The sequence below is a fragment of the Anguilla rostrata genome, chromosome 5, assembly GCF_018555375.3.
Source record: "Anguilla rostrata isolate EN2019 chromosome 5, ASM1855537v3, whole genome shotgun sequence".
Taxonomy (NCBI): Eukaryota; Metazoa; Chordata; class Actinopteri; order Anguilliformes; family Anguillidae; genus Anguilla; species Anguilla rostrata.
Window position 1 is genome coordinate 62,963,185 of NC_057937.1, and position 13,194 is coordinate 62,976,378.

The 13,194-nt window shown below is 45.9% G+C and overlaps 1 protein-coding gene across 3 annotated transcripts; it reads right to left on the reverse strand.

Annotated features, from left to right (window-relative positions):
* LOC135255925 (insulin-like growth factor-binding protein 7) lies at nucleotides 1-9,279 on the reverse strand. 3 transcript variants are annotated; one of them, XM_064337753.1, is made up of 7 exons: nucleotides 8,764-9,279; nucleotides 6,427-6,536; nucleotides 4,546-4,653; nucleotides 3,713-3,839; nucleotides 1,130-1,363; nucleotides 974-1,045; nucleotides 1-933 (listed from the first exon to the last, which is right to left on the reverse strand). In XM_064337753.1, exons 1-5 carry the CDS (start codon nucleotides 9,185-9,187, stop codon nucleotides 1,341-1,343), a joined length of 792 nt encoding a protein of 263 aa, XP_064193823.1. In that variant the 5' UTR covers nucleotides 9,188-9,279; the 3' UTR covers nucleotides 1-933; nucleotides 974-1,045; nucleotides 1,130-1,340. The 3 variants fall into 3 exon arrangements, with proteins under 3 accessions (XP_064193823.1, XP_064193822.1, XP_064193825.1); XM_064337752.1 differs by having other exon boundaries at nucleotides 1-1,045; XM_064337755.1 differs by lacking the exons at nucleotides 1-933; nucleotides 974-1,045 and adding an exon at nucleotides 1,081-1,096.
* Nucleotides 9,280-13,194: the final 3,915 nt, after the last annotated feature.

A 13,194-nucleotide genomic window follows, 5' to 3' on the forward strand; every position in this document is an offset into this window, starting at 1 on the left:
TTGTGTATTTTTATTTATTTAGAGAAAGGTGAATAAAAACAAGGAATACACACAATTTAAAAATAACCTGTATTAGTAATCCATAATCCAAAAGCCAGTTAGTTACACAGAAAATGAGAGCAGTTCTTGTTGAAATTGTCAACCGGCCGTTCAGTCTCAGGACTGATTCTTTTAATCTTGGGTGCTGCACTTTAAAAAAAAAACTGTGCCTGGAGTTCTTTTCTTTGCTGAAGATGAATGATTGTCAGTTTTCCCCAAAGGCACTGAACTTTGCAAGCACAAAGCGATGCAATCTTCCGTGGTTTGGTTTAACGTGTCAGCCCTTTTGAAAGAACAGCACCTGCTCAAGACACAGCCCTCACCTCTGGGCTCTATTTACTAAGACAGTACAGTACAGCGTTCAAATCTGGGTACAAAAAAAAAAAAAAAACATATATTAGTATAATTTAAACAAAAAGAGACTAAACTGGCAATGGATGAAAGCACATTTACACTATGGCTTATTCATACGATAGAAACTGCCCACCACCTCTACTATGCTCTAATGGCCTGGCTCTACAGTCTTATATTTCCTCAGTCCTTTGTGTTGTGGCTCCTGTATTCAACTTTTCCGTCGGTGGTGTACTGGGGTCCTCCTGAGCCGTTTCTCCCTGAGACGGATCTGTCCCAGAATCCTCCATGGTGAAATGCCAGTGGAATGTCTTTGTTATGGGGGTTTGTCAGGTACAGGACAGAGGGGGCCCTCCGGGCAGGTAGGGTTCACTCTCGCCACTGAGAGGGGAGGCGAGGTGCCTGCCTACTGTTCAGCTTTACCTCAGGTGTTTTGGGGGGGGGGGGGCGGACACACACATGCACACACACACACAACACACACACACACGTCCGCTGAACCACGAGGCCCAGGGAGAAGAATGAGGAGAACGGTCTGTTCTTCTGAAGGACGTGCGGCAGTGCTTTGAGACTGGATCGTGACTGTGAGGTAACGTGCTGATGCCTCCACTCCTGTCCCTCTCCTCTCGTCTACTCTCCTCTCTCCCCTCTCCCTCTCTTCTCTCTCTCCTCTTGTCTCCTCTCCCTCTCCTCTCCTCTCCTTCTCCTCTCTCTCTCCTCTCCTCTCCCTCTCCTCCACTCTCCTGTACAACGAAAGCAGCTACACAAGAACGTTCTGGAAGCTGGCCAAGAGAGCAAGTGAAAGAAAAGAAACCGCTTATGTGGGGAGTATTTTAGGGGAATGCTGGGAGGTTACTGATGCCTGTGGGGGGTGGGGGGGGTGGGGTTGGGGGGTGCTGATCCCAGTCCTGCGGGGGCCTCCCCAAATCAGACCTTCTGTGGGTCACCTCTCACAGCTCCTCATCCTCCTCAGCTGTGTGGAGACAGAGAGAGTGAGTTACACACACACACACACGCACACACACACTCACAGGCACACACACACTCATACACACACACAATATACACACACACCTACACACACACTCACAGGCACACACACAGAAACGAACATACACACTCCCACATGCACGCTCACACACACACACACTCACAGGCACACACACACATACACTCATACACACACACAGAAACGCACATACACACTCCCACATGCACGCTCACACATACACTTACATGCAGATACACACACACACATGCACACATACCCACACACAGAAATGCACATACACACTCCCACATGCATGCTCACACACACACACTCACACGCAGATACACACACACATACACGGCAGCACGGATGCACACACACATACACACTCACACACACACATATACACTCGCACGTACACACAGACAGCAGTCTCTACCAAGCTGGGTGTTTATCATTCATTGTCTTCATCGCTGTGGTTTGTCTGAATTTTTTAAATGCCAAGCTTAACTGATTTAGCATGCGTCCGCAGTACCGTAACTCCTTTCTGGTCGTTAAAACACAGAAGCCTGTTTTTCTTTCTGCTGTATTTTTCTCGTTCTTTCTCACAGAAGGCTCTAGGCTAGGGGGGTGAACGGACAGGCGGAGAGGATCAGCCCTCTGACGGGTTCAGAATGCATCGCCTGCAGTTTGGGATCGTTTAGGAACTGCTCCCAGACCCGCCCCGTTCTTCCTCCTGGTAACATGCAAATATCTCCTTCCTGTCTCTTTAATTCTGATGTGTGTGTGTGTGTGTGTGTGTGTGTGTGTGTGTGTGTGTCCCCGGGGGCCAGCTTTTCTGGGCTGAATATCTGTCAGCGCACACCGGCGTAAATCCCGCCCACATCGGCGCTGTCAGGGCGCGAAGCTCGCGGCTGACGGACGGGATTCAGCCCAGGCGTAGGGCGCGGGACGGCGTGTACGAACAGGGAGGCCTGCCGCTCCCCCCTGTCCCGCTGCCAAAACACCCACATGCAAATACGCTGAGAAGAGCCAGCCAATGGGCTCTCTGGATGAGTGGGAAGAGCCAGCCAATGGGCTCTCTGGATGTGTCTGAAGAGCCAATGGGCTCTCTGGATGTGTCTGAAGAGCCAATGAGCTCTCTGGATGTGTGAAAACTGGGACAGAGTTTAGAAGCCCGGAGGCAAACTGGAACCGTGGCGGGACGTCCCGTGCGTGCTCTTGTCTGACTCTGGATGGGCCGTTTGCCGCACGCTTGGCTCCTCCAGCGTTCTGTGCGGTGTTCTCCTGACTCAGCCCTTTTTAATAGCTCTGTGGAATTCTAATTTCATTTGTATTGCACTCTCTTACAGAGGCCATTGGGTCTCCAAGCAGCTTTACAGAGATCCAGGCCTGAGCTGGAAACTCAGGTTAGATTTATCTTTTAAGTCCAGTCTTTTTGGGTCGCTGTTCACACAAAGATTTTCAGATTCGATCCATCAGACGCAAGTCGCGTGGCCAGGGGTCGGATATATACTGTATATAAAATTTTGGACCAAACATGAATGTGGCCCAAACTGGAATTGCAAATATCCGATTCCATGTTATTATTTGCTGTTTATACTTCGAGGAGGAGATGAGCTCCAAATCGCAAATGTGGAAACAGAAATAACTGCCTGTGTAAACAAGGCCTTATGGACACAGACACAGGGGCCCATGTGATGGGGCCGTGCTGGTGGAGCCCAGTTCAGGGCAGAAATCAGTGGAATGTCACTCAGGCAGACTACAGGTCTCCACGGCAACGTGGCGGTTTAAATCACCAATTCTATAACGACTCGAGGCTGGCCGAGCAGATCCGTTTCGCCTTTTAAACTCTGAGATCTGTGCTGGTGAGTCTCCGTGGCAACCCGCAGCGAAATGCTCAGTGTTAATTTAACGCTTTGGAGTGTGGGGCGGGGCATATGTAAAACAGTTTAATTCACGCCAACAGAAGACAGTGGAACAGAGACAGTTCATAATGAAGAAAAAGAAGTTCTCCTGAGAGTTTTCTATTTCTAAAACAGGCTTTTTGGATTGGACTGTCCTTAAGGAATGAGAGATCAGCCCTGGGAGATCAGCCTGTAGAGATCAGCCCAGGGAGATCAGCCTCAGGTTATCAGCCCAGGGAGATCAGCCTCAGGTGATCAGCCTAGGGAGATCAGCCTCAGGTGATCAGCCCAGGGAGATCAGCCTCAGGTGATCAGCCCAGGGAGATCAGCTCCAGGTGATCAGCCCAGGGAGATCAGCCTCAGGCGAACAGCCCAGGGAGATCAGCTCCAGGTGATCAGCTCTAGGTGACCTTTGGCTCCTTACCTTTGGCAGTGGGGATGTCATCCAGGGACTTCACCACGTTGATGCTGCCCACGGCCGAGGCCTCCCCCTTGGAGTTGATGGCGTGGCACTCGTACTTCCCCGCCTCCCCCTCAGTCAGGGGGGAGATCTGGAGCCAAAGCAGACATTTTCTTTTTTTTAATGCGTTTCCCCATTTTATCCTCAGATTGGCCCGCCCGTTTGTGTCTGTACTGGCATTCGCATTCTAAAATGATTTCTGCAGCTTGTCCTTAAAGCTGGAAAGAGCTTTGTAAACGTGGGAACAGAGGAAGACCAATGGGCTTCTCCCCACAGCAGGAAGCTAATCCCCGTGCACACGGAGGGGACTTCCTGAACGTGTCACTTCTACTGTGCAGATGTGATCTTTCACAAAGAGACTCTAAAAACAGACGCTACAGCGCCCGTGTGTATGTGTGCAGGTATATGTGTGAGAGAGAGACAGTGTGAGCGTGTCCGTATACGTGTGTGTGTGTGTCTGTGTGTGTGACTGTGTGCCTGTATGCCCGTATGTGGTTGGGGGTGTGTGTGTGTGTGTGTGTGTGTGTGTGTGTGTGTGTGTGTGTGTGTGTGTGGTGTGGGTGTGTGGGTGTTGTGGTGTGTGTGTGTGTGTGGTGTGTGTGTGTGGGTGTGTGAGTGTGTGTGTGTGTGTGTGTGTGTGTGAGTGTGTGAGTGTGTGTGTGAGTGTGTGAGTGTGTGAGTGTGTGAGTGTGTGAGTGTGTGAGTGTGTGAGTGTGTGAGTGTGTGAGTGTGTGTGTGAGTGTGAGTGTGTGAGTGTGTGAGTGTGTAAGTGTGTGAGTGTGTAAGTGTGTACTCACCAGTACCCATCCTGTGACCTCGTGTTTTTCAGGGCCCCCGCGTGTTTGGACCGCCAGGTTGTCTCTGTCCCCTGGAAGCAGTGCGGCCTTCCCCTTTCCATCAGAGATCTGAGACACACACACACACACACACGGAGAAGCACAGACACAGAGACACACACGCACACACACACACACACACACACACACATGGAGAAGCACAGAGACACGCACACACACACACACACACACACACATGGAGAAGCACAGACACAGAGGCGCACACACACACAAACACACACACACGGAGAAGCACAGACACAGAGACACACACACACGCACACGGAGAAGAACAGACACAGAGACGCACACACACACACACACACACGCACACGGAGAAGAACAGACACAGAGACACACACACACACACGGAGAAGCACAGACACAGAGACACACACACACACACAGAGAAGCACAGACACAGAAACACACACACACACACAGATGCACAGACACAGAGACATACACACACAGAAGCACAGACACGCAAGTGCACACACACACACACACAAACACACAGAGAAGCACAGACACAGACACACACACGCACACACAGACAAGCACAGACACAGACACACACACACTGTATCAAAGCCAGAGCCACAGTGTCTCAAATAAAGAGGAACCAGCAGAAAACCCGAAGCTCACAGAGCAGAAGTGTAAAATGCTCTCTCGCCTGTGCACAGGTACGAACAGCGCTGTGCAAAACTACAGACCCCTTTGTGTTTGTCACCACATGCTGTGACTGGAAGTTTTAGGACAGGCAGAGAAAGGCACTTTGTTTTATTTGGGGGGGGGGGGGGGTGTGGGGGCGGAGGGTTGTACAGCAGTGCCACATTCCTGAGTGTTGGCGAACATGTGGGATGTGATTCTGTGCGAAAGATCAGGCTCTCCTCCCTTCTCCTTCTTGTTATGTTTGTCTGACGCACATTTTAATTGTTTTAGATGTGAGCGTCACGTCGAATTCCCTGATTCCCTCTCTTCGATGTCACGTGTCCCAGCTCTTCCTGACATTGTCCCGCTCTGTTGGACCGTCTGATGCCCTCTGTGACTTCCTGTCTGTGAGAACGCTTTAAGGTTTTGGCCGTTTCCACGGCAACACAAATGCTATCCCTTTCCTTACACGGCTCCTCATTTCCTTGACTACCCTGTGACCTGTGACCTGTGACCTGTCGCTTCTGTGCTTTCCAGCAGGTGGGGATTTGGAACAATCTCAGGTCCTCCAGGAGGAAAGCATTTTAAAGGCGAGTTTGGCATTTGAATTTGAATAGTGGCCCATAATTCCCTGCCTGGTTTTTGGTGTTATGGGATATTCTCAGTCCTCCAAGCTATCTTTGTTTCTGCTGTACTGCTGTACTGCTGTTAATGTATCTTATCTAAATGACCCTTCATCTGCATTACACCCAGTAAAGCAAAGATGTGACGGCACATAAGAAAATAAAATTGGGGTTATAATGAGTTATAATGTCAAAGGTTATACAGTCCATAGCAAAACCACGGTTAAATTAAACAACTGTTTCCATGAGAGCAAGCTATCAGTTTGTTGAACAGATCAGTTTTTAGCTTCCCTTCTTAAGAACTTTGTTAGTAAGATATCCTCAAGAAGTTTGTTAGTACTCGTACTTGCAAGTGATGATGGCTGTTGTTTTTTAAGAAGAAACGTTTCAGAATTTAAAAACAGCTCTTCTCTTAAAAAGTCCCCTGCAGCCTAGTGATACCATTTCAGATGGAGAGAAGAGATGAACCAAAAACACCTAGTCCTCCGTTGCCAGTGCGGACACCTGTCAATCACCATGTCCCCGCCTACCTCACGGCCACCCTGCATGCTGATTGGCCTCCTACCTTCTTCCAGGTGAGGATGGGGGTGGGGATTCCGATGGCCTCGCAGCTCAGGAACACCTGGGATCCAGTCACATTCCAGATGTCTTTAGGGGGTGTCACGATGATCGGGGCTGTGGGGGAACAAAATTTACACAGCAAGTTTATAGTCTTTAGAATAAGTTGCACATTTTAAAATGAACTTGGCAAGTACAGTTTTCAAAGCAAGCCTCCATAAGACTTAAAAAAGGGCCAGGAGTATTTTTTTAAGAATGAACTGAATCTTCGCTTCATTCTATTCAATGAGATCTTTTTTTTTTTTTTTTTTGCATGAACCCGAATCCACCCCAACCCCCCCTCCCCACCGCCCCCCCCCTTCCCCCCGAGGCTTAAATTTCAGTCGGGCGTGTTTGTGCAGAGCCAGGGTGCAGAGTGGGGTGCCACCCAACACAGAAACATTTGCTCAGGGCTTATCTCCACCGACACTGAGAAGTACACTCAGACAGCGCCTCCGTTGGGTTTGTTCAGAGGTGTCTGTACTGCACAGCACAGTTAACACAGCCTGGAGACCCTGAAATGCTTCTGCACTCACTGGGGAAACTGTGCATACCCCATCACAGCACTGCTGGAATGCTACATTTTAATCTGATTTTTATTAATAACTTTATGCATTTCGTCCCCGTGTACATCCATAAAAGTGCACACCACAGTTAGAATTTTTAGATTTATATATGTTTTTTCATGTTTCGAACATATTGAGTTTACACAGGCAGTGTGCATTAGTCTGTAGGAATTAATGCATTAGGTTTAGGAACTGGGCTTCTGTGGTTGCAGGTTTGATTCTAGCTGAGGCACAGCCACTGTGCCAAAACCCGAATTGCATCTGGAACAATCCTGCCATATGAAATGTTTCATGGAAACATGTTTCCATGGCCACCACTTAAGTAGGTGATGTGGCGTGTAAAAATTCCATGGAGTCGTCATTGCTTAAAAGGATGAAATATCATGTGACAAGCGCTTCCCCTGCATTTACAGAGGTGGAATTAGGAAGAACAAAAAAAAAACACAGAATGTTACATTTTAATTAACAAGCCGGTCAGTGGACTCCATGGCAACAGATTTGCATGTACATTTTTTCCCATTATCTATATCTTATACCAAAATGTTATACCGGCATTCCTGCAAAGATGAAATCTGTTTTGAATCGCTTGGACGGCAAAAAGTGCGTGCCTTGACTTGAGTACTATTCCAGATTCCACCGTATGATAGCACCGCCGGTTCGGTTTCAGATCTGCTCATGTGTGACCAGCAAGTTAGAAGCAAAATTTTTTGTTTCATGAGTTGAGAGGGAAAGATGTTAACCATTACAAAAAGCCAATGACCAACAGCTGGTTCGAGATATATATAGTGAGGTCTCTGAGTATTTGAACAGTGACAGAATCGAATATGAGGTTGAATTGACCATCAGCTTTAATGTTATGGTATTTATGTCCATATCCATTATCCTGTGATCTGTGTAGGAATTCCATTCCTTTTTATATATATAGTCCCTCCACTTTAAGGGAGGAAAAGTAATTGGACAGATTAACATAATCTTAAATACAACTGTCATTTTTTGCAAATATTTTTGTTGCAAATCCTTTGTGCTCGATGACTGCCTGAAGTCTGCGACCCACAGACATCGCCATTCCTGTCTGTTTCAGGAGATTTTAGCCTTCAATCTGGTCTCCAGCACAGGAAACACGGGTTCCAGTGGATTCAGGTCTGGTGACTGACTTGGTCAGTCAATAACATTCCATTTTCTGGGCCTGAAAAAACTCTTTGGTTGCTTTAGCAGTGTGTTTGTGGTCATTGGTCTGCGAGTTTTGAGGTGTTTGGTTGGATCTGAGCAAATAAGATGTTTCTGTACAGTTCAGAATTCATCCTGCTGCTGCCATCTGCAGCCACATCATCAGTGAGGACAAAGTGAGCCAGTTCCAGAGGCAGCCGTACATGCCCAAGCCATAACACTACCTCCACCATGTTTCACAGATGGAGAAGTGCTTTGGATCATGAGCAGTTTCTTTCTTTCTGCACACTTTCCATCTCTCTCCATCACTTTGTTAAAGGTTAATACTCATCTCATCTGTCCATAACTCTACAGTTTTTATGTACTTTTCTGGTGTAGCCTTCTCTTCATTTTATTCTTTGATACATCTATGCTTGCATCCTGGATCGTGATTTTTTTTAGCATTTACATTTATTTATTTGGCAGATGCAATAAATGCAATAAGTGTATACTTTTGATCTATACAGAAAGGCGAGGCATCAGGAAAATAATCCTCATAAGGGAAAGTGTCTGATTAATAACTGAAATCTTACCTTGGGCGCACTTTCCTTTATTCTGGACCGTAATCTCCGGCTTTTCCTGGCCGGTCGCTTTCAGGCTCGCGGCTTTCAGATCACAGCCCGTTTTGTAAGTGACCCCGTCGCTGCCGCACACTTCGTAATTGCTCTTGCAGACGCAAATGCCGAACTTGCTCTTCGGATCGTCCGCGTCTTTCACGCACTCCATTCCGGAGGCGCATTTCCGCGCGGACAGTCCGCGTCCCCCGCACAGCTCCCCCAGGCCGGCAGCGCAGATCTCGCAGCAGCCGCAGGGGTCGAGCATGGTGCCGAAAGCGCAGCCGTCGGTCGGAAGCGGGTCGCACGAGCTGGCATCGCACGTACCGCAGCTCCGCGCGGCACGCCCGCCTGCCACCGTGGTAAGCGACAGCGAAGCCACTAAAACAACGAACGTAAGCATCTTGTGGAGGTACCGTGGGCACTGTTACCCTGACAGCTGCCGCGAATAAACGGATTGAAACGGCTCTCCCTGCCCTCTGCAAACTTTATTGAAGCTTTGAAGTTCAACTCCGCCCAGAAAACGGAGCTGCGCCTCCGTCCCACCAATTTGCCTTTTACACGAGACCACGAGTAATACTCATCTTTACAGTGTTCAGAATGGACGGATCTACGCTGTATATTCGGATAAGTAACACAGTAAAAATCCACGTCTCTCTCATTTTTCGTCATTAAATCTTTTAAACCTTCTTAGAGAGAGTAGTTCCCTATACTAACCTTCCATAGAACAGGGAACGGTTGAAAGTTAATCAGGTATTTTTATGATGTCATTAGATTCTTTAATTTTGGCTAAATAATCTTTTGTGGAAATAAATTCATTTTCGTACATGTAAAGTGGCGGATTAACGCAGTTCTTGTTATATTTATCAACTTCAAGAATGCATTGATATTTCCCCCGACTGACTAAGAGTGGTTATTTGCATGCATCGCGCTCGGATTCGTTCACACAAACAGACGTATTTATTCATCGAACATTCTAGATGTAAAAGTTTCCCCACATACCACACAGTAAGTAACTTGTATTGCTGGATCAATTATTTACGCACCATGAGAATAAGAATGAGCCTATTCGTCGCTGGAATGCTTGCAATTTCTTGGAGCAACTTTATGATAATGGTAAAAATATACAAAACAACACATAATGATTTATTGCATGGGTAATTTAAATATATATGTATATATGTATATATATGTATATATATATATATTACATACAAATCCAACTTGTTGACTGGGAGTCATAAATCTTTCAGTGAGTTTGCTGGATTTTTGTGTATTTTTGGCCTGAGGCGGACCTATTGAAAACAGTGCTTAGCCTTTTGTGTTAATGTCAGAAGAAGGTATGCAAATCTTTCCCGATTAAGTAATCCCACAGGCTATCCAATGCACTCTCAGCAATTCCAGCCAAAAATGTGAACTTATTTGAGAGAGGAGGGGGGTTTTCCCTTCCTTTTTTCTTTAACATTACTCATCACCAGCACTTTTGCTGTCAGTGATTGGTTGCCAGTACCTTCCAAACCACAAAGCAACAGTCCCCTGCCCACGCTTTTTCTAAATTGTTGTGTTGATGGGAACTGTTCTGTTTGGCTGAAAAGACTGTTATGGTGGCCTTTACACCGAGGGTGGGCAGATCCAGTTCTGGAGGGCTGGTCTGTGTACAGGTTTTTGTTTCCACCAGTTACCCTGGCTGAATGAGCTAACTGGCTGTATACTCCAACATTGGTTCAGTTGTAGATTAGATCATAAAACGTTTCATATAGCGACTCAAGAACAGTTTTTGGCTGTCATTCATTCGCTTATCAAGAAATATAAAGAAAATGTCAGTTGGCATACGAGTTAGGGCTAATTAAGTAATTAAAGTCAGAAGTTGGCATGAAAACCCGAAACTGACACAGCGCTTGTCGCCCGTTTCAGTCTTAACAGATACTGCTGCCATCTGCTGGTCATTTCCAGAACAGTCACATATTTCACTGGAAGTCGCGGTAGTCTGTGCTGACTGTTACAGGACTGTAATATACTGTAAAAATTTGGAATTTTTCTGATAGTCTTATGAATAATATATTTTACAGCAGTGTATTAATAGATGACAATATGTTGGAATAGTTTGAATGTATTTGTATATCCCATATGTAGTGAAGTATTGCAATATCCTTTATGAACTGAAACTATATTGTATGTCAATATATTGCAGTATATAGTATTTTCAAAGGGGTAGTAGCACCACTACTCTGATGTCTTCAGGGTATTTACTATGTTCTAACCAGTCCCATGTGAAAAAAATAGTATGCTGAAGTATGCTGGAAGTATACTATTTCATACTTCAGAATACTTGAAATATAATTAAACTTTAATTTAAAGTTAATATGAAGTATGCTGAGTAGACAGTTTTTTTTCACATGGGGTTGTTCTGTCTTAATTTTCTAAACAGCTGTGTGCCTCAATGCGGATTCATTCCTGCCGCAGATCTCGCAACAGCCGCAGGGGTCGCGCATGGTGCCGAAAGCGCAGCCGTCGGTCAGAAGCGGGTCGCACGAGCTGGGTTGGCACGTACCGCAGCTCCGCGCGGCACGCCCGCCTGCCACTGTGGTAAGCGACAGGGAAGCCACTAAAACAACGAGCGTAAGCATCTTGTGGAGGTACCGTGGGCACTGTTACCCTTATCTCATCTTTACGGTGCTCAGAATGGACAGATCTACGCTGTATATTCGGATAAGTAACACAGTAAAAATCCACGTCTCTCTCTCATTTTTCGTCATTACATCGTTTAAGCCTTCTTAGAGAGAGTAGTTCCCTATACTAACCTTCCATAGAACAGGAACGGTTAAAAGTTAATCAGGTATTTTTATGATGTCATTCGATTCTTTAATTTTGGCTAAATAATCTTTTGTGGAAATAAATTCATTATCGTACATGTAAAGTGGCGGATTAACGCAGTTCTTGTTATATTTATCAACTTCAAGAATGCATTGATATTTCCCCCGACTGATTAAGAGTGGTTATTTACATGCATCACGCTCGGATTCGTTCGCACAAGCAGACGTATTTATTCATCGAACATTCTAGATGTAAAAGTCTCCCCACATAACACACAGTAAGTAACTTGTATTGCTGGATCAATTATTTACGCACCATGAGAATAAGAATGAGCCTATTCGTCGCTGGAATGGTTGCAATTTCTTGGAGCAACTTTATGATAATGGTGAAAATATACAAAAACAACACAAAATGATTTATTGCATGGGTAATTTATATATATATATATTACATACAAATCCAACTTGTTGACCTGGAGTCATAAATCTTTCAGTGCGTTTGCTGGATTTTTGTGTATTTTTGGCCTGAGGGGGACCTATTGAAAACAGTGCATAGCCTTTTGTGTTAATGTCAGAAGAAGGTATGCAAATCTTTCCCGATTAAATAATCCCACAGGCTATCCAATGCACGGAAGACCGAATCGCATTCAGCGTGCGCAAATCACGGCTGGTATGCCGGTCTCATCGGAGTGTCTCGAGGTACGTTTGGTTGATATTATAGTGCCTTGTACCTCACTGTACAAAGCCTCCACACCAAAACGAAACCACTACAAAGGACGGGCGTGACCAATGACAGCTCGCGCGCTGGAAAACCCTGTTCACATTTGGGGGAGCCCGACTTTCGACTCCCACTGGAAGTAATAGTCTAATTCCTTATGGGTAGATCTTGGGATTTGTGCAGGGATGACCATGTGTAGGAATGTTTGAGGATTCGTTCAGTTCCAGAATTAGTGTCCATTTTTCAGCAGTCACATGCTGTAAATTACTTTGTGCTATAACACCATAATTTAGATCGTAGTAAGAAAGTAAAGAAGTGTTTTTAATAAGCTTTACCTATTGAAGAGTCGTCTGGAACGAGACGTCAGACAGACTGGAACACGTTACGTTCCATGGTTGCCGTTGTTATAGGTCCTTTTTTTCTTTAACATTACTCATCACCAGCACTTTTGCTGTCAGTGATTGGTTGCCAGCACCTTCCAAACCACAAAGCAACAGTCCCCTGCCCACGCTTTTTCTAAATTGTTGTGTTGATGGGAACTGTTCTGTTTGGCTGAAAAGACTGTTATGGTGGCCTTTACACCGAGGGTGGGCAGATCCAGTTCTGGAGGGCTGGTCTGTGTACAGCTTTTTGTTTCCACCAGTTACCCTGGCTGAATGAGCTAACTGGCCGTATACTCCAACATTGGTTCAGTTGTAGGTTAGATCATAAAACGTTTCATATAGCGACTCAAGAACACTTTTTGGCTGTCATTCATTCGCTTATCAAGAAATATAGAGAAAATGCCAGATGGCGTAAATGTTAGGGGCTAATTAAGTAATTAAGGCCAGAAGTTGGCATGAAAACCCGAAACTGACACAGCGCTTGTGGGGTGGGCGG

Excerpts from the sequence above, each read along its gene's own strand:
- LOC135255925 (XM_064337753.1), bottom strand. The coding sequence starts at position 9,187 with ATGCTTACGTTCGTTGTTTTAGTGGCTTCGCTGTCGCTTACCACGGTG. Across the intron at positions 3,840-4,545 it reads AGGTCACAGGATGGGTACTG|ATCTCCCCCCTGACTGAGGG; the intron begins GTGAGTACACAC and ends CTTTGGCTCCAG. Across the intron at positions 1,364-3,712 it reads TGACATCCCCACTGCCAAAG|CTGAGGAGGATGAGGAGCTG; the intron begins GTAAGGAGCCAA and ends GTCTCCACACAG.